Here is a 21,224-nt window from a genome sequence, read left to right as displayed (position 1 = left end):
CATTTTTGTACGTTGTGGTGGCGCAATTGGAACATATACTGCACAGCCAAATGTTCTAAGGTGGGAAATATTTGGCTCTTGACCAAAAACAAGTTGTAGAGGGGAATATTTATGACTTGCACTTGGTCTGATGCGAGTCAATGCAGCAGCATGTAAAATTGCATGACCCCATATAGATACAGGGAGTTTTGTTCTCATTATCAATGGTCTAGCGATTAACTGTAAACGTTTAATCAGTGACTCGGCTAAACCATTTTGTGTATGCACATGAGCAACAGAATGTTCAACAACAATTCCTATAGATATGCAATAGTCATTAAATGCTTGAGATGTAAACTCACCAGCATTATCAAGTCTCACCTTTTTAATGATGTAATTAGGAAAATGTGCTCTCAATTTAATAATTTCGGCAAGAAATTTTGCAAATACCACATTACGGCTTGATAACAGACAAACATAGACCATCTACTAGATGCGTCTATTAGGACCATGAAATATCTAAATGGTCCACATGGTGGATGAATTGGTCCACAAATATCACCTTGAATTCTTTCAAGAAACATTGGTGATTCTTTCTCAACCTTAAGTGGTGAGGGTCTAGTTATCAATTTTCCAAGAGAGCAAGATATACATGGAACTATTGTATCATGAAGGATTTTTCTATCCTTCAGTGGATGTCCATGTGTACATTCAATAATTCTTTTCATCATTGTTGATCCTGGATGGCCCAATCTGTTATGCCATAAATTAAATACACCAGGATCAATATACTTTTCTTTAATCACCATATGTGCTTATGGTACATTTATATGTGTATAATGTAATCCAGAATTAAGTCTTGGCAGTTTTTCAATCACATGATTCTTGTTAGTGATACTTAAATATTTCTCATTTTCTGCCGTTACTGACTGATAATCATATCCATTAAGGTATATGTCAGAAAAACTCAATAAATTTCTGCTTAACTTAGGAGAGAATAAGGCATTATTAATTAAAAATGTTGTACCGTTTGGTAATATGAATTTTGCCTTTCCTATCCCTTCTATCAAGTTAGCAGCACCTGATATTGTATGTATAGTTCCTTTCGTTGGTTTCAAATCAATGAAATATTTTTCAGATTTAGGTATAGTGTGTGTAGTACCACTATCTGCTATACAGAGATCTCCACTACTTGATTGATGTTGTGTTCCAGCAGAATTCATATTAAACTTCATATATAAGAAACAAACAGTAAGTATATAAATGTTACACAAAATGTTTATTACACACAAATAGATAAAACTGAAACATTTGACATACATAGAATTGAAACATCAAATATAGAACTGGAACATTTGATAAAACATATAGAACTGAAACATTTGAGAAAACATGATGACAAAGGTTAAATCGTTTTATTTATAAAAGAAACATATTAATTTAATTCAAGAAATCTTCATATAAATCAGATGGTTGCTCAGTGACTGTTGGATCAATATTATCCACAAAATTTACTTCCTTTTCTTTGCCTTTCAGCGAATCCTGATACATCTTAACAAGATGTTTAGATGTTCGGCAAGTATTAGCCCAATGGCCCATTCTACCACATCTGTAACAAGATTCTTCAGAATTTTTAGAAGAATTTTCTTCAACATCTTGTTTAGTGGGCTTGTTTTGTGGTTGATATTTATATTTTCGTGGATTATTATTTCTTTGACCACCACGGCCACGACCACGTCCACGCCCATTCCCATTACCATAAGGATGGTTTCTACCATAGTTATGGCTTTTGGCATGATGATGGCGATGGTTATTATAACCACGACCTTGCCCGCGTCCTTGTCCCTGTTTATAATTATTTGCAGTATTTGCTTCAGGGATTGCAAGTGTACCAGTAGGACGGGATTGCTGATTTTTCATTAATAGCTCATCATTTTGCTCTGCAACCAAGAGATATGAATTAAGTTCAGGATATGTGTTGAACTTTAGCATTCTCAAATTTCTTTGCACTGTGATGTTGGCAGCATTCATTATGGAGAAAGTTTTCTCCAACATGTCTGAATCACTTATTTCATGTCCACAGAATTTAAGTTGTGAGACTGTATTATACAGAGCTGAGCTGTATTCATTTACTTTCTTAAAGTCTTGGAACCTTAATGTTCTCCATTGATCCATAGCAGCCAGAAGTAAAATTTCTCTTTGATTATTGAATCTGCTTTTGAGACCTTCCCATAAAATATGGGGATCTTCTACAGTTACATAATTATTTTGTAAGCATTCATCAATATGTTGATGAATAAAGCAACATGCCGTTGCTTGTTCTTTTTCAGAACAAGTGTTGTTTTCATTTATGGTTTCAAGAATGCCCATTGATTTAAGATGCATTTTTACTTTTATAACCCATGGCATGTAGTTGTTTCCCGTTGATTCTAAAGGAGTAAATTTAAGCTTTTCCAGATTCGACATTTTCTATTATCAAAAATTAAAACAAACAACATGATAAATTAGAGTCAATTTATATTCATAAGTATATAAACATTAAACATAAATTTAATATAACATAAATGATAAGTAGGCGACAGTGTCGACCATATGTAAGCAATCATAAATAAATGTTATATAACATAAATGATAATTAGGTGACAGTGTCGACCATATAAATGTTAGATAATAGAAATATAAATGTTAGTAACATAAATGATAATTAGGCGACAGTGTCGACCATATATTATTCAGGTGGTATAACCGACCATATATCATTTAGGTGGCAGAGCCAACCATAATTAGTATTAAGATTATCGTGCTGATAATGTGTTATAATTCAGTAGGCTTATAACTACCTTTAGTGGTTTGATTCTTGATGTTATAATTCAATAGGCTTATAACTACCTTTAGTGGTTTGATTCTTGATTAAGAATGCTAATGATGAAGTGTAAGAACAAAGATGATAATGGAGAGAAAGAAAGAAACACTTTGTAAGTGTGAGAAAATGATGCAAGTTTAATGCTTGCATTAATGGCTATTTATAGCAAAAATATCACAAGTTTAGGTAATACAATAATATTACTTTTGTGTATCAATAATTGACTATTCATATATATATATATATATATATATATATATATATATATATATATATATATATATATATATATATATATATATATATATATATATATATAGTAATCATTACACACTATATCTGACATCAATCAATTAAACTGAAAAAAGTAAAGATTGAGGTGTAAACTCCTAATTAAAAATTCGCACGCAGAGTATAATGACCATAACACTTACCGATAAACCTAAACCCTAATGTGCGTGTTACGGAGTATTAATTGTATGATTTTATTTTTTTAATTTTTAATTAATTATAATAATGACATCATTTAAGGCTTTACATTTTTTTCTTTTTCTTTTTTAATTTTTTTAATGAAAGAAAAAGCTTATTTATGATGTTATCATTTTAGAGATATAATAGAATCTATAAATAATAAATAATTGAAAGTATAATAAAATAAAAATGGATAATTGAATATCTTAAAATTTACTAAGACCTTATTTAGTGGAGCGTGATAGGAGCCAAATCACCACCATCACGCCCCCATCACGCCACTATGGGGCGTGGCGATTGAGGGGCAATCATGTGCTTCTGTGAAAAAATTCTCCTCTCATCGATGTTCTACCGAACTGAACTAATAATAGTTTATCATTTAGAAAGAATGGCGAAAGAGGCCTCCTTGCATTGCCCAACTAGAGCGAAAAGCCTTATTGCGTTGCGGCCCTAAGTAGCTATGGGGTGTTGATGTACTTGGAACCTAGACCGGTTACCTGAGTATGGCTTAGTGGCGTGATGGAGGTAAAAAAACTCAGGCGTGATGAGTCTATCACATGGGGGTGATGGGGTTCTAACCCAATCAAATTTTTATTTTATTTTATAAATACTCCATTTATTATACAAAAGTGGGACCAAATACTCTATCACATAACTATCATCACATCCTACTACAAATTCCATCACGCCATCACTCCATCACATTTTTCACATCAGCACTATACCTCACAAAAATCTTAAAAAGCTCCATCATCCCCATCACCCCATCACCACTAAATAAGGTCTAAAGAGCTTAAGAATTGGAACGCATGTGTTGTTGAATGCGTTCTCCTTACCCAATGCTTATGGAACAAATTAAAAATATTACGGAGTACTCAATACTAATTTCATTTTGTAATTAAGTCCGGCTTGTTACATAGAACTCTTATATTCTTTTTAATAAATAAATATAGAAGTGATTTGAATTTACAAGTTTTAGTCTTTAAAATATATATAAACATGCAATTATAACTATTATAATATTAATTATATATGACGACTCACTCAAGTACCATTATTTATCTGAAATGAATAACAACTTTTCTAAAATTAAACTCGCGAGTTACACTTTTTATTCATAAAAAATAATTGTATACAATAATTATAAAATAATATAAATTTTACTTTACTAATGTTACGTTGCACGACAAATTTTCAATGCACTATAAATATTAGGTAGTATATAATTTATATATTAAAAAGATATTAATGGTGAGAAAAAAATTGTAGACATTAAGTTACTAACACCACCCAAAACCACTTTTAAAATTTGTCAACACCATAGGCTCTTAATTTCAAAAGAACTTTTAGAATTCATCAACACTACGGGCTCTTAAACTCAAAAGGAATTTATAAAATTTGTCAACACTACGGACTCTTAAACTTAAAAGAATTGTTAAAATTTATCAACATCACTGCCTCTTAAATAACTCTTATATTTTTTATATTTTTTTCACTATTTATATACCAATATTTACTGAAAATTACATTTTTACACGATTTTTTACAAACTCGTGCAACGCACCAGCTCAAAAACCCTGTTAAATAATAAAAGTCAAAACTATTTCAAAGTAACAATGTGGCGCTAAATTTCGTGGGACCCTCTCCAGAAACGAAATCAACCTTCCTTCTTGAAACTATAGTATTAAACTCAAACCCTTCTTAGATCTTGTACAATAATTTCCCCTTTTTTATTTCTTGTACAACAATTTACCTTCTTTTTTTTTTTTTTTTTTTTTTTTCCCCTTCTTGTACAGCTATTTCTCATTATTTAGTTTTTTTTATTTATATTTTTTTCTGCAACCTAAAAAATGGCGTCGTATAGAATATTGAAATTAGGATTTAATGCAATATCTCGTTGCTTCACCTCCAAAATCACAGCTCCAAAAACCCTAATTCGAAATCCACCGTCAATTATCAACCACAACCATCATCAAATCGGTAAGTTTTCAAATTACTCAGTTTCTAGGGTTCCTAAAGTTTCTTCAGTTTCACCTGTAATTGGTAACACGAACTCAACTTTTAGGTTATTTGGAAGTAGTTATAGGGTTCCTAAAGTTTCTTCATTTTCACCTGTAATTGGTAACACGAACTCAACTTTTAGGTTTTTTGGAAGTAGTTACAGAAATTATTCTGTTAATTCAAGTAATAATAAGCATTATTATCATAGTGAATTTAAAAGATGGTTTGATAACGATAGAAATGTTTTGATAGCAGTATTAGTAGGATCAGGAATTGGTTGTACTGTAATTTTTGGTACTGTTGAAACGATACCGTATACTAAAAGAAAACATCTCATCATAATGACGAAAAATTGGGAGAAAAAGATTGGTGAGTCTGAGTTTAAGAAAATAAAAAATAGATATAAACAAAAAATAGTGCCTGAAAATCATCCGGATAGCGTTAAGGTTAGAATTATTACTAAAGATATCATCGATGCGTTGAAACGAGGATTGAATAAAGAGAAAGTTTGGACAGATTTGAATTATGCGTCAGAAGGTGGGCCCGCATCGGAGAGTAAAGGGGAGGAAGCGGCGATTGAATTTGCGAAAGCGCCTAGTGATGGAAATTCGTGTATGGGGAAAGATGAGGTTATCGATGATACGTGGGTTGATCAAAGCATGAAAAAGGGAAAAGAAAAAGGGGTAAAGTCGGATACTACACATTTAGAGGGGTTGGAATGGGAAGTTTTGATAGTGAATGAGCAAGATGTGAATGCGTTTTGTTTGCCTGGTGGGAAAATTGTTGTGTTTTCGGGGTTGTTGACGCATTTTACCACGAACGAAGAGATTGCTACGATAATTGGGCACGAGGTATGATTAGTTTTTTGAGTTGCTTATATAGATTCAACGTGTGTCTGTTTTTGTATGTGCTTAACTTGGGCCCTTCATATATTTAGTACGGAGTACCTTTTTTGTGCATTAAGGTTTTGTAGGCTATATATGTCGATTGAATATTTTTGGGTTGGTGACATAATGCTACATCTTAAGTTACTTATTTGCTTATTGTTATTACTAAGAGGATCGGATGTAGAATTTTAGCTATTAAAGGGAATTTAACGCAGTTAATATGTGTTTGTGTTTGAGCTAAATATGAATATGTTGTAGGTTGCACATGCGGTGGCTAGACATTCAGCTGAGCAGTTTACAAAGAATATCTGGTTTACTATTGGGAAGATAATTCTACTTCAATATTTTGAGACGGATCGTTATATCAACATCATATCAAAACTTCTACTTGATCTTCCTTTCTCCAGACGGTATGCATGCTATAAGTCAATATAATATGTTAAACTCGTTTTGCATAGTCGACATTCTTTGGTTGTTTAAAAGAATTGTCGTTTTGCATATGTATAATCATGTGCTTAATTCATTTCTAAATGGATCAACGAATCTGTACAAAAAAGACTTTTTTGCTCCGTTGGTCCGTGTGTTATACCCAAGGTTGAAAAAGACGTGAGACGGTGCCGAAACGTTAACGACCTCAAAACGTCTTTGACCGTTTTTTTTCGTCTTTGATCGTTTTTTCCGTCTTTGACCGTTTTTTAGCGTTGTTGACCGTCTTTTTTGCCGTTTCAAGGCCCGTTGCAACGATACTAAGGCAAATTCGTTGCGGCATCCGTTGCGGCGAACGTTTCGGCTGTTTTTTACAACACTGGTTATACCCCATATTGCTAAGAACGTCCCTCGATTTTTTTTGCCTTTAGAATCCTTTGTTTTTCAAAAATTTACAATCAGCATCCCTCCATCAACACGACGTTAAAAAAATCCATTAACACTTGACATGTGCATTGCATGTGAGGGTAAATTCGTCCTTTTACTCTTACATTCACCGGTGGTCTCTCGTTTTAGTGAAGAAAAGAGTAGAAAGACGAATTTACCCATACATGCAAGGCACATGTCAAGGGTTAACGAACCTTTTTAACAGAATTTTGACGAGGGATGACGATTGCAAATTTTTGAAAAACAACGGATTTTAAAGCCAAAAAAACCCGAGCGACGCTGTTATAATACAGGACCAATGGAGTAAAAAGTCCAAAAAAGAAATAAAAAAGTAAAATTAAATACAAAGAGCACACACTTTCCTCTAGCTGCTATGTGAAGGGTGTTTTTTTTTTTTCCGGCCAATCAGAATATCATGTTATTGCATACTAACAGACTAACCATAGCCCTTTTTTTGGGTGCAACTATATAAGTATCTTGGTTATGTACATGGGAAGACTCTGTTGATACGATTGCCTATATGGATAGTCTTGTGATATCTTAGTGGTTGTTCTAATCGGAAGAGGTTTGAGGTTCAAACCTCACTATATACATATATTGGGGTGTCCAGGGAAAACAGTTAGAAACGATCACCGAATAACCCAGTTAGGTTGCGTTGCGTACATATGAGTGAAAATACTTACTTTTCCCATGTATCATGTACAGAAAAATCTTATCCGTATACCCGTTTATGATAGTTGACTTAGTAGTGACTAAACTTTTGGATATTTGTACTTTGTTTTAGAAAGTGGGAATCCAGGATCAAAACTTAAGTTTTAAAGGGTCCCTAAGTAAACTAACTTTAAATATCTTAATGGCACATACAATGAAACCGTAAATCTTGAAAATATATGGGTTCCTATAATTATTTTTTAATGGTGGTGGCCTATACAATAAATATTAAAAATCATAATTTTTGTATAGTGTCACAGACACACCTTAATAAGTAGAATCGCCACTGGTTTTAATCGACCAACATACGTACTTAACTATTATAAGAAAACATAAGCTGATTAAGTTAACACTTTAAATACCGAGTGCTTTTGTTGGTAGCTTTTGTATAAAGCAAATATTAATTTCATACGTGGATAAAAATTCCATAACAAACGGAGTATTTGAATAGGTGACTAATTTTTTTTTTTAAAGAAGTGGTTCGTCTTAATTATATGAAAAATGTATTTTTCTAGAATGGAGATTGAAGCTGATTACATTGGGCTGTTGCTAATGGCTTCAGCTGGATACGATCCTCACGTTGCACCAAAGGTATTCGAAAAGTTGGGTAAAATAGCTGGCGATTCTGCTTTGCAAAATTACCTTTCTACCCATCCATCCGGAAAGAAGCGTAGTAAATTGCTCTCTGAAGCTAATGTGATGCAAGAAGCAGTCTCATTTTATCAAGCAGCCAAAGCTGGACAAAAGGTTGATGGGTTTATCTTATGACAAGTGATATTTACACCAAAATCGTTATTACTACATACACCATAGTAGAACACAAATAGTTTTGGGCCCTGGTAAACATGGGCGAAGCTTCTTTGGGGGTAGAAGGGCCCCTCAAATTCCGAGTTATTAGTATTAGTAGTATAATTATAATATATTTAGTATAGTTTAAATATATTTATTATTTATTACAAGATGTTGAGTTGACTAAGTTAGTTTTAACTTATTTGTTTAACAATTGTAAGCTAATTGGTGTAGGTTCAGGTCACATTATAGTCATTTTTCTAGCCATTTTTCGTATGGCTTTTTTATTTTCAAAGTTTCGTAGTTACTAGACGATGTATTGAATTGTGAGTAACAAGTAACAAGTTAAAAATTTGAGATATCTATAAGGATAAGTTAGAAGTTAACCACTACGGAAAATAGACATTTTTTTGAATCCAGAAATGAATTAAAGATGCACGTACGGTGCATCATTTACGTTTTCCCATTGGAACAAGCATCATTGGTTGTCGCAAATATTTGAAATCAATAGACGCTTTTACCAGTATTAGACAACTGTAAGAACTTGAGAAATCTTATACTAATTCGTTCTTATATCGTATTTCGTATCATCATTGTCAACATCAACATATCTATTAAAATCAGTGCACATTTCTCATATCAAGTGTTATTTTCATCTGCACATTTCATCATCTGGATCAACTCAGTTATGCTTCTCGTGTTTTTTGAGTAGCCGATAACACCGATCTCTTTACATACAGCACTACGATCAGAGCTTATTCTAGTAACACTGTTGGAAAACCACATTCATTGGCTTTGTATAAGCAAATATTGTTGAATTACATTGTGCCAGATTGTATTAGTATTCCCTTTATTTTGAAAGGACGTGTCAACGTTGATCAGAGTGATGATGCTCTTTCTGTTAACTTTGGGGTTGTTAATGATGTGTATGTTCGAAATTTGATGATTGGTACTGGTTTTGGGGTGTTGACATGTGCGCATAAGGTGTGTCACGAAATGTCTGAATAAATCTTGAAATTCGATTCTTGTAGCGTGTTTAAGATGCTTGTGGTTAATATTCTTTGTCGAGCACTACAGGAAAAACGATTTTTCCGGACAGGGGTTTCCCGAACGACAAAAGTCGTCCGCAAAAAGCCACAAACCGACAATTTTTTTTGCTTTTTCTGTTTGCTTTTTCCTGAATGTTTGACCACCTTTTCCCGGACGACCCAAATGTCGTCCGGAAAGATAGTCTCCAATTATTGTACCGAAAAAAAATTGGCTCCAAAAAAAAGAAAGTTTTCGCGGGCTTTTTGTCCGGACGATTGGTCGTTTGGACAGCCTTTGGGGACGACTAGTCGTCTGGAAAACCTTTGGGGACGACATGTCGATTTTGCCTACTTATACTTCATCCTCAACACATATTGAACACGTATCTAACACACATCCAATACTTAAACTGCACTATCACACTTCCAAACTCAAAATGGTGATCTTTTCGCCGATGATTGTCTCAATCGAAGTGTATTACGGAAGTGAATTCCGTAATGAAATGAAAGTTTACGATTATACACGTGGTTCAAAAGCTACGTTCAAAAACATTGACGTTCGCGACGTTGGTTTAGATGAGCTTTTAACCTTTTTGAAAGAAAATGTTCCGTTCGAACACACGGACGTCTTGTTTTATGAAGATGATTGTGTTCCGGAATTGTCCGCCACATATCTCCGTACCGACGATCAGTGGAACGATATAAAAGAAACCCTAAGTTGGCGTTCTGATCGCATTTCTCTTTATTTGGTTTTGGAAGACGAAAACACTTTTTGAGCTTTCCGTTAAGTTAGTTAGTTAACTTGGGTGGATTTGTATCGTTTGTATTTCTGTATCGTTTGTATTTGTATCGTTTGTATTTGTGTCTCGTTTGTATTTGTATCGTTTGTATTTGTATCGGTTGTATTAGTTCTGTTGAATGAAATTGTTATGTTGTTGTCATTTGTTTTGAATGAAAACGGATTGTAAGTAGATAAATCGGTTATTATATATAAAGAGCAATATTTAAGTAGACAAACGAATTTTTTTGAATTAAACACAACAAACGACCAACATTAAATTAATATAATACAAATTTACTGAATTAAACACACTTACTGAATTAAACACAATTACTGGAATAAACACACACTTAGTTATCAGACGTCGTCCTACATATCCTTCAAGCACACGACTAAAATTAAACACACTTACTAAATTTAAACACACTTACTGAATTAAACACACTTCAAGCACACGACTACAAAGTTACTGGTATTGAAACACACTAATAACGACGACGAGGATGACAACGAGCATCCGATTTAGTGGACGAACTTTCAGAACCTGAGCTCGATGCTGCCGATGTTTCAGAAACGAAGGACCGGTCGATAGGTAACGTGGTGAGCGGACGTCGTCCCACCAGACCTTCAACCGCACCAATACTAGTAAATAGACGGTTCAGAAATGCTCCGTACGGAAGATGAGGTCTTGCTTCTGCATAACGAAGTTGATTCATTCGGGAAGCGACCAAAATGAGCAATATTTACTTGGATGTTGTGAGTTATGCACCAGTGAAGACATGCTTCGGTCATTGACAATCGAGTGACGTTTGGTTCGCGGTGGTACATGTTACTCCTAATAAGTGCATTTCTTATAGCAATATTTCCCGGACGAAGGTATTCGTCAAGGATGCCTGAACGTTCTATGGTTCTGAATGGAACCACAATACGACACACAAGTATGGCCATGTCATATTTTGGAATATCCGGAGGAAGAGCTTCGAGGTCTTCACTGGGAAAATAGATATTTTTACCTTCAAATGGTACGCCCAATAGCATACCAAATTGTTCAAGAGTATACTCGTGTTGCCTGTCATTGATTTGAAACCTCACCAATTGTTCATTAGTGAATTCAAAGTTGGAATAGAATTGATGCACGAGAGCAGGAAAAAAAACTTATCAAGCAAAAGGAAAGGAAGCCAACCCATTCTTCTGAATTCACGATCGATCTCTGGAAAATCTTGTAGTCTGACTTGTCGACCTTCACGAATAGGTCTATTATTTGTTGGTTGATTCATAGTGTGATTGTAGAGATAGAGATAGAGAGACTTGAATGGGTGGATATGGATGAAAAGAGTGTGTATGGCTACTCTTTAAGTAGTCCACAAAGTTTTCCCGGACGACCCAATGGCATCCGGAAATATATGATCCAATTATTGTACCGGAAAAAATGGCTCTAAAAAAAGGAAAGTTGTTTCCCGCTGCACCAAGAATTCCCGCACAAATGTTTCCCGCCCAAAATTTTTCCCGCCCTAGTGTAACGGTGTTTATGTGTCGGTGTACGTAACGGTGTAATGTAACGTTGTTATGCAGAGCACAAATATAACCCTAGTGTAACGGTGTTTTCATACTATTACAAATATAAATCACTATTTTTTTTAACGTCACTTTTATTAAAACAACATCACGGTTACAATTTTTTGAAACTACAGATTAAACACAATAACAACTAAAGCTAATTGACGGTGGAGTAATTCTTTATGCAGAGCATCTCTGCTCAACACAACTTTATGCAGAGCATCTCTTCTCAACAATTTATTGAAATTAAAAATAGAACAATGACACAATTTAAGCATTCAAAGTTGGTAATGAATGTGGTGGTGGTGGATTAGATGATGGAAGTGTAACGACCCGACCAAATCGTCATTGACGGCGCCGCTACTTAGGTCCCGTTGCGTGATCATAGTCCCTATATGAGACTCGTTTGACCAAAATTATGTCGCGTTCATTTGAAAGGTACAAAGTTTAGTTTAACAAACGGATCGACAATAAGTTTAAGTTTACAAAAGTAGTAAAGTACAAATGAAATATCTTGCGACATAATTAGTTTAAAATCACAGTTGCTATAAATAGCGTAAGTATGTAAACAATATGTTTGAATCCAAAGGTGCTATCACTAGCGTATGCATGTATGTATGCTTGACTCCAAGCAAGAAATCAGAGTGTATGCATGTATGCTTGACCCCAAGCAAGTATGAATGTACGCGGAAGCATGTATCAAATAGCCATGTATGAACCTGAGAAACATATAGAAAACTGTCAACGAAAAACGTTGGTGAAATCATAGGTGTATTAATAAAAGTTATATTTTGAACCACAAGATTTAGTATTTCCATAAATTGATCATCCAAAAGTTGCATTCCAAAAGTTGGTTCGCGAGCACCCAATTATCAAGACTTAACGTTTCCTTCCATAGAACCCCATCACAATAGTGTTAGAACATACACTGTTTCCCGAAAATATATTTCATCCGTAGACGGTAGCGAACCGTCCGTAATGAGGGTTTGTCAAACCCGTATGGCCACACAATATAAGTTCTCGCTTACACCCTGCAAGTGTAACTAATGATAATCGAATTGAGGATTTTTGTTCTAACTCGCTGTGGAATGTTTGTTTTCCTTGTACTTGTGTTCAAAGTATAAAAGCAAGTAGTACAAAATGTAACAAAGTATATGTTTCTCAGCCCACAATTTAAAAGTATAAAAAGTTGTTGAAAAGGTGGGACTATGATCTCACCTCGAGTGCACGAGTATAAAAGTACTTCAACAAGTAAACGTGTGCATGAAAGTTGCTTAGCCTTGACCTAAACAAGTAAGTTATATCAATTAACCGGTTACGACACAAGGTCGGGTGAAATGTGTTCAATTAGTCCTATGGCTCGTTACGACTCGATTAAGTATAGCATGTGAATCACGTTGTCAAGTTTCATACAAGAAACAAGTATAAAAGCATGTTAGAATGATTGTATAAAAGTTTGGTTAAGTTTGACTAAAAGTCAAACTTGGTCAAAGTCAACGAAAAAGTCAACACGTTCGGGTTCGGTCCCGAACTATTTTTCTGAGGTTTTTATTCATATATAAGCATATTAGAACAAGTTTCATGTGAATCGGAGGTCGGTAGCTAGTCAAACATTTCGCGTGAAATGGGACAAAGTGGGCAGAATCTGGCCAGGCCAGATTGCGCGCCGCGCGGGGAAGGGGCGCGCCGCGCCACCCTCTGTGCAGAGAATTCTGGTCAGTTTTCAAAGTATGCACGAACCAAAACACAAACAATCACATTTTATGATCCGCAAACAATTAGAACATGTATTTTATATCATCGGAAAGCTATTTCGACAAGGAATACAACTAACCACATATCATCAATCAAAAACATCATTTACAATAACCGAAAACTCGTCAATTGATCAAGGAAGGTTTATTTTCAAAGTTTCAAGTTCGTAAAACGTATTTTGAGTTCCGGGAATCCAATTCACACATATGATATGCCGTTTTGAAGGTAATGAAGCATACATTACTACTAAACACTAACAATTAACATTCCATGGCATTTAAGCATCCAAAAGTTCATGTCAAAAACTATCAAACCCTAGTCAAACATCACAAAATCATTAATCGGGTTTTTGAAGTTTTCTTAATCAACCTACACATCCAAATGTGGCTAATGATACTAGTAACACAATTAAAACATGCACTTTAACAATCTAACAACATTAACTCATCCAAAATCAAGGATTAAGCACACCCATTTCAAGTTCATGCTAGTTACTCCAAAAACAACAAATCGAGCAAACCAAACATATATTCATGTTAGACTTGAGCCATAGACACTAACTAACACCATTTCAAATCAAAAACACGAATTTAGAGAAATCTAGAGTTTTTAGAAAGTTACCCAAACGAGATGAAGTTGGTATCAAATTGTAGAGGATGAAGAGAGGATTCCAAATATGTAATTTGTTTTGAAGTTTGCTTCCCGATCCGGATTTAGATGATGATTTATTGAATTGGGTGTTTGTGTGTGTTCTTGCTAGAGAGAAAGAGAGAGAGGTGGAGGTGGTTGAATGGTGGAAAAATGGGTTGACTAGTTGACCTAGTCAACTAGTTTGCCCATTTGGCAACTCCGGTCCCTCGAGTTTCAAAGCGGGTGCGGGATTTAACCGATCGAATATTTTTAAAACGCTCGAGTACACGGGTGATGTCAAAATTGAATAGCGGAAATATTATGAACGTTAGTCAACGGAAACTGGGAATTTAAATAGCGAAAGATATTATATAAAAAAAAAGACGGTGTTAAAAATAAATTTAACGGAAAAACGCGGGATGTTACATTATCCACACCTCAAAAGAAATTTCGTCCCGAAATTTAGTTGGAAGTAGTAGTTGTTGAATCTTACTCGAGACCTTGCGTTGTAAATTCTACGAATAAGTGAAGGTACGTCCTTGAGTATTTCCACGAATTTTGACGGTCGGGATCATATGTTGTTTTAAGGTTTGGCTTCCATGATTCATGGTTTCAACCGGTCCTCCTAGGAAGTGAGGGTTATCGTCGATAGTGAGTTCATTAAAGGAGATAACAAGTTCTCATTTCGCAAAACACGTCTTTGAGTTGATACATCGAATGTAGGATAAACGGAGACTCAAAATGGGTCGGAAAATCTAAACGGTTAGCAACAGGTCCAAAACGCCCCAAGAATTTAAAGGATCAAAATATCGCGGATTTAGCTTCCTACGTTTCCCGAAACGGATTAAACCTTTCCAAGGTGCGACTTTTAATGTGACGCGGTTTCCCACGTGGAATTTGAAATGTTTACGTCTAACATCGGCGTAGCTCTTGGTGATTACGAGTCGCGTAGGGTTTTACCTGAATATGAATAAATTTTCTCGGTTGCTCATGAATAACCTCGGCCCCGGTGAATTGATCATCGTTTACTTGATTCGTCAAAGGAGAATGACGTTTCCGGTCACATGTGGTTTCAAAAGGAGTGACGTTAAAACTCGAATGAAAATCATTGTAGTACGAGGATTCGGTTTAAGGAAAATACTTTTCTCAAGTAAATTTGAAGTTGGTAATACAAATTCGTATTATGGTTTTCAAGACTTAAATCGTATGTTTGTTCGGTCCGTCGGGTTATGGTTGATGTGCGGTACTCATGTCTAAACGTGGTCCCGAGGCTTTTTGTGAGGCACTCCGAAGTCTAGAAATGAAACGAGGATCTCGGTCCAAAACGGAGTACATTCCGTAAGGTATATTTGAACAAATCCGTTAGGACTCGAAAACGTTAGTTAGAACAAGTTTCTCAAGAAATTTGCGTTGCGGAAGATTTATCGGTTTCCAAAAACGTTCGTCAGGACTATTCACCCTCGAGGCGAATACTAGCATAACGTGAAGAGTCTCTCTCCATTGAGAATTTAAAATAAAAGATTTCCTGAACCGGAATTACGAGTGTAAGGCGAGAGAAGTTTCCGCCTCGATGCGAGCATAACGAGTAAGTTGTAGTTAGTCAATAAGACTGTGCGAGGACGAGATAGTATACACGTGTAACATACGGTTGAAGTCGAGAGGAATCGGTAATTCATTCGGAAGCATAAGTATAGTTCGACAAAAGTCGAAGGGGTGTCCCCGGTATGGTTGTTATCAATATTCTCGGAGTTTTCGGATGTCCAAACATGAAAAGATGAAGTCATGTACATGGCACATGGTGGTGTTTAGGTTGATCGAGTCTAACCACCATCACGTGTCACTAGAACTTTGGTATGTCTTACCGTAATATAACCACGTTGATCGAGTGTCGTTATATTACGCTAACTCATACCTCCATTCCCACATCACTCTATAGATTCAAGTTCGTGTCATCGCGAAAATCTAAAATGAACAAAATGTAACGACGTCTCAAACGTGACTCGTATTAAATCGAAATAGTTTCTACAACTCTAAAGAAGCGTTCCCAGAGGGAAGTGTATAAGTGATTGTTCACGTCAATGCGGTTCGAATCAGACAATAACGTAGTTAGGTATGAAAAGAGTAACGAGTCATGATAGCGAGTAGTACGCAACCGTAGCGATAAATAGTGATGACGATACTCATCTAGAGTAGTGACAGTGACTTTACAATACTCATGGATATTAAGATGAGACGGGGTGAATAACAACCAAAGAGTCAGAGTTCCCGAACTAAAGTGGCAGGATACGAGTTCGTATAATGAAGGTTGGGTATCATTAAAAAATTTGCCTAAGAATGATTCAAGTATAATGCACAAGTAGTCAAGTAAGTGCTATCTATAGCAAATGTATGTCAGAATGCAATGGCTAACTATCCGGTTGTAGTCTAGACTCACTAATGCGTCCTAACGACTCTGTTAGACACACTAATGCACGTCCTAGTTCCCTACAACCAACGCTCTGATACCATCTGTAACGACCCGACCAAATCGTCATTGACGGCGCCGCTACTTAGGTCCCGTTGCGTGATCATAGTCCCTATATGAGACTCGTTTGACCAAAATTATGTCGCGTTCATTTGAAAGGTACAAAGTTTAGTTTAACAAACGGATCGACAATAAGTTTAAGTTTACAAAAGTAGTAAAGTACAAATGAAATATCTTGCGACATAATTAGTTTAAAATCACAGTTGCTATAAATAGCGTAAGTATGTAAACAATATGTTTGAATCCAAAGGTGCTATCACTAGCGTATGCATGTATGTATGCTTGACTCCAAGCAAGAAATCAGAGTGTATGCATGTATGCTTGACCCCAAGCAAGTATGAATGTACGCGGAAGCATGTATCAAATAGCCATGTATGAACCTGAGAAACATATAGAAAACTGTCAACGAAAAACGTTGGTGAAATCATAGGTGTATTAATAAAAGTTATATTTTGAACCACAAGATTTAGTATTTCCATAAATTGATCATCCAAAAGTTGCATTCCAAAAGTTGGTTCGCGAGCACCCAATTATCAAGACTTAACGTTTCCTTCCATAGAACCCCATCACAATAGTGTTAGAACATACACTGTTTCCCGAAAATATATTTCATCCGTAGACGGTAGCGAACCGTCCGTAATGAGGGTTTGTCAAACCCGTATGGCCACACAATATAAGTTCTCGCTTACACCCTGCAAGTGTAACTAATGATAATCGAATTGAGGATTTTTGTTCTAACTCGCTGTGGAATGTTTGTTTTCCTTGTACTTGTGTTCAAAGTATAAAAGCAAGTAGTACAAAATGTAACAAAGTATATGTTTCTCAGCCCACAATTTAAAAGTATAAAAAGTTGTTGAAAAGGTGGGACTATGATCTCACCTCGAGTGCACGAGTATAAAAGTACTTCAACAAGTAAACGTGTGCATGAAAGTTGCTTAGCCTTGACCTAAACAAGTAAGTTATATCAATTAACCGGTTACGACACAAGGTCGGGTGAAATGTGTTCAATTAGTCCTATGGCTCGTTACGACTCGATTAAGTATAGCATGTGAATCACGTTGTCAAGTTTCATACAAGAAACAAGTATAAAAGCATGTTAGAATGATTGTATAAAAGTTTGGTTAAGTTTGACTAAAAGTCAAACTTGGTCAAAGTCAACGAAAAAGTCAACACGTTCGGGTTCGGTCCCGAACTATTTTTCTGAGGTTTTTATTCATATATAAGCATATTAGAACAAGTTTCATGTGAATCGGAGGTCGGTAGCTAGTCAAACATTTCGCGTGAAATGGGACAAAGTGGGCAGAATCTGGCCAGGCCAGATTGCGCGCCGCGCGGGGAAGGGGCGCGCCGCGCCACCCTCTGTGCAGAGAATTCTGGTCAGTTTTCAAAGTATGCACGAACCAAAACACAAACAATCACATTTTATGATCCGCAAACAATTAGAACATGTATTTTATATCATCGGAAAGCTATTTCGACAAGGAATACAACTAACCACATATCATCAATCAAAAACATCATTTACAATAACCGAAAACTCGTCAATTGATCAAGGAAGGTTTATTTTCAAAGTTTCAAGTTCGTAAAACGTATTTTGAGTTCCGGGAATCCAATTCACACATATGATATGCCGTTTTGAAGGTAATGAAGCATACATTACTACTAAACACTAACAATTAACATTCCATGGTATTTAAGCATCCAAAAGTTCATGTCAAAAACTATCAAACCCTAGTCAAACATCACAAAATCATTAATCGGGTTTTTGAAGTTTTCTTAATCAACCTACACATCCAAATGTGGCTAATGATACTAGTAACACAATTAAAACATGCACTTTAACAATCTAACAACATTAACTCATCCAAAATCAAGGATTAAGCACACCCATTTCAAGTTCATGCTAGTTACTCCAAAAACAACAAATCGAGCAAACCAAACATATATTCATGTTAGACTTGAGCCATAGACACTAACTAACACCATTTCAAATCAAAAACACGAATTTAGAGAAATCTAGAGTTTTTAGAAAGTTACCCAAACGAGATGAAGTTGGTATCAAATTGTAGAGGATGAAGAGAGGATTCCAAATATGTAATTTGTTTTGAAGTTTGCTTCCCGATCCGGATTTAGATGATGATTTATTGAATTGGGTGTTTGTGTGTGTTCTTGCTAGAGAGAAAGAGAGAGAGGTGGAGGTGGTTGAATGGTGGAAAAATGGGTTGACTAGTTGACCTAGTCAACTAGTTTGCCCATTTGGCAACTCCGGTCCCTCGAGTTTCAAAGCGGGTGCGGGATTTAACCGATCGAATATTTTTAAAACGCTCGAGTACACGGGTGATGTCAAAATTGAATAGCGGAAATATTATGAACGTTAGTCAACGGAAACTGGGAATTTAAATAGCGAAAGATATTATATAAAAAAAAAGACGGTGTTAAAAATAAATTTAACGGAAAAACGCGGGATGTTACAGGAAGGCTGGCATCAATATCAACCATGAAGATGCATTGAAATAGTAGAAACTGAAATTAATTATGAAACTACAAACTAATACTGAAACTAAAATACTAGAAACTGAAATACTAGTTGAAAATGAAATATGACACAAATGCTACAAATGTACAAATTAACATCAGTTTCAACATTTTTGGTTGACGTTTTGCGGTTTTGAGTGAACGTTCTAGATCTTTTTTGGACCTTAACAATTCTGGTATCACCTCAAGCGCCCTCTCAGACCAGAGCGGATCAATCCAAATTTGTCGGTTTCTACAAAGTGCAGACATCAAGGTGAAATGTCCCGTTCTTATTGATTAAAAACGTTCCATATTAATTGATTTCGTTGCGAGGTTTTGACCTCTATATGAGACGTTTTTCAAAGACTGCATTCATTTTTAAAACAAACCATAACCTTTATTTCATAGATAAAGGTTTTAAAAAGCTTTACGTAGATTATCAAATAATGATAATCTAAAATATCCTGTTTACACACGACCATTACATAATGGTTTACAATACAAATATGTTACAACAAAATAAGTTTCTTGAATGCAGTTTTTACACAATATCATACAAGCATGGACTCCAAATCTCGTCCTTATTTAAGTATGCGACAGCGGAAGCTCTTAATAATCACCTGAGAATAAACATGCTTAAAACGTCAACAAAAATGTTGGTGAGTTATAGGTTTAACATATATATATCAAATCATAATAATAGACCACAAGATTTCATATTTCAATACACATCCCATACATAGAGATAAAAATCATTCATATGGTAAACACCTGGTAACCGACATTAACAAGATGCATATATAAGAATATCCCCATCATTCCGGGACACCCTTCGGATATGATATAAATTTCGAAGTACTAAAGCATCGGTACTTTGGATGGGGTTTGTTATGCCCAATAGATCTATCTTTAGGATTCGCGTCAATTAGGGTGTCTGTTCCCTAATTCTTAGATTACCAGACTTAATAAAAAGGGGCATATTCGATTTCGATAATTCAACCATAGAATGTAGTTTCACGTACTTGTGTCTATTTTGTAAATCATTTATAAAACCTGCATGTATTCTCATCCCAAAAATATTAGATTTTAAAAGTGGGACTATAACTCACTTTCACAGATTTTTACTTCGTCGAGAAGTAAGACTTGGCCATTGTTGATTCACGAACCTATAACAATATATACATATATATTAAAGTATGTTCAAAATATATTTACAACACTTTTAATATATTTTGATGTTTTAAGTTTATTAAGTCAGCTGTCCTCGTTAGTAACCAACAACTAGTTGTCCACAGTTAGATGTACAGAAATAAATCGATAAATATTATCTTGAATCAATCCACGACCCAGTGTATACGTATCTCAGTATTGATCATAACTCAAACTATATATATTTTGGAATCAACCTCAACCCTGTATAGCTAACTCCAACATTCACATATAGAGTGTCTATGGTTGTTCCGAAATATATATAGATGTGTCGACATGATAGGTCGAAACATTGTATACGTGTCTATGGTATCTCAAGATTACATAATATACAATACAAGTTGATTAAGTTATGGTTGGAATAGATTTGTTACCAATTTTCACGTAGCTAAAATGAGAAAAATTATCCAATCTTGTTTTACCCATAACTTCTTCATTTTAAATCCGTTTCGAGTGAATCAAATTGCTATGGTTTCATATTGAACTATATTTTATGAATCTAAACAGAAAAAGTATAGGTTTATAGTCAGAAAAATAAGTTACAAGTTATTTTTGTAAAGGTAGTCATTTCAGTCGAAAGAACGACGTCTAGATGACCATTTTAGAAAACATACTTCCACTTTGAGTTTAACCATAATTTTTGGATATAGTT

The 21,224-nt window shown here is 35.1% G+C and overlaps 1 protein-coding gene across 1 annotated transcript; it reads left to right on the top strand.

Annotated features, from left to right (window-relative positions):
• Positions 1 to 5,163: 5,163 nt before the first annotated feature.
• Positions 5,164 to 8,553, top strand: LOC139893412 (mitochondrial metalloendopeptidase OMA1-like). The gene is made up of 5 exons (XM_071876578.1): positions 5,164 to 5,297; positions 5,379 to 5,819; positions 5,931 to 6,165; positions 6,460 to 6,611; positions 8,301 to 8,553. The coding sequence occupies exons 1-5, from the start codon at positions 5,164 to 5,166 to the stop codon at positions 8,551 to 8,553; spliced, it is 1,215 nt and encodes a 404-aa protein (XP_071732679.1).
• Positions 8,554 to 21,224: the final 12,671 nt, after the last annotated feature.

The sequence above is a fragment of the Rutidosis leptorrhynchoides genome, chromosome 2, assembly GCF_046630445.1.
Source record: "Rutidosis leptorrhynchoides isolate AG116_Rl617_1_P2 chromosome 2, CSIRO_AGI_Rlap_v1, whole genome shotgun sequence".
NCBI classification, from domain to species: Eukaryota; Viridiplantae; Streptophyta; class Magnoliopsida; order Asterales; family Asteraceae; genus Rutidosis; species Rutidosis leptorrhynchoides.
The sequence above is the reverse complement of the archived record's forward strand: the minus strand, read 5'-3'. Positions and strand labels throughout refer to the sequence as shown.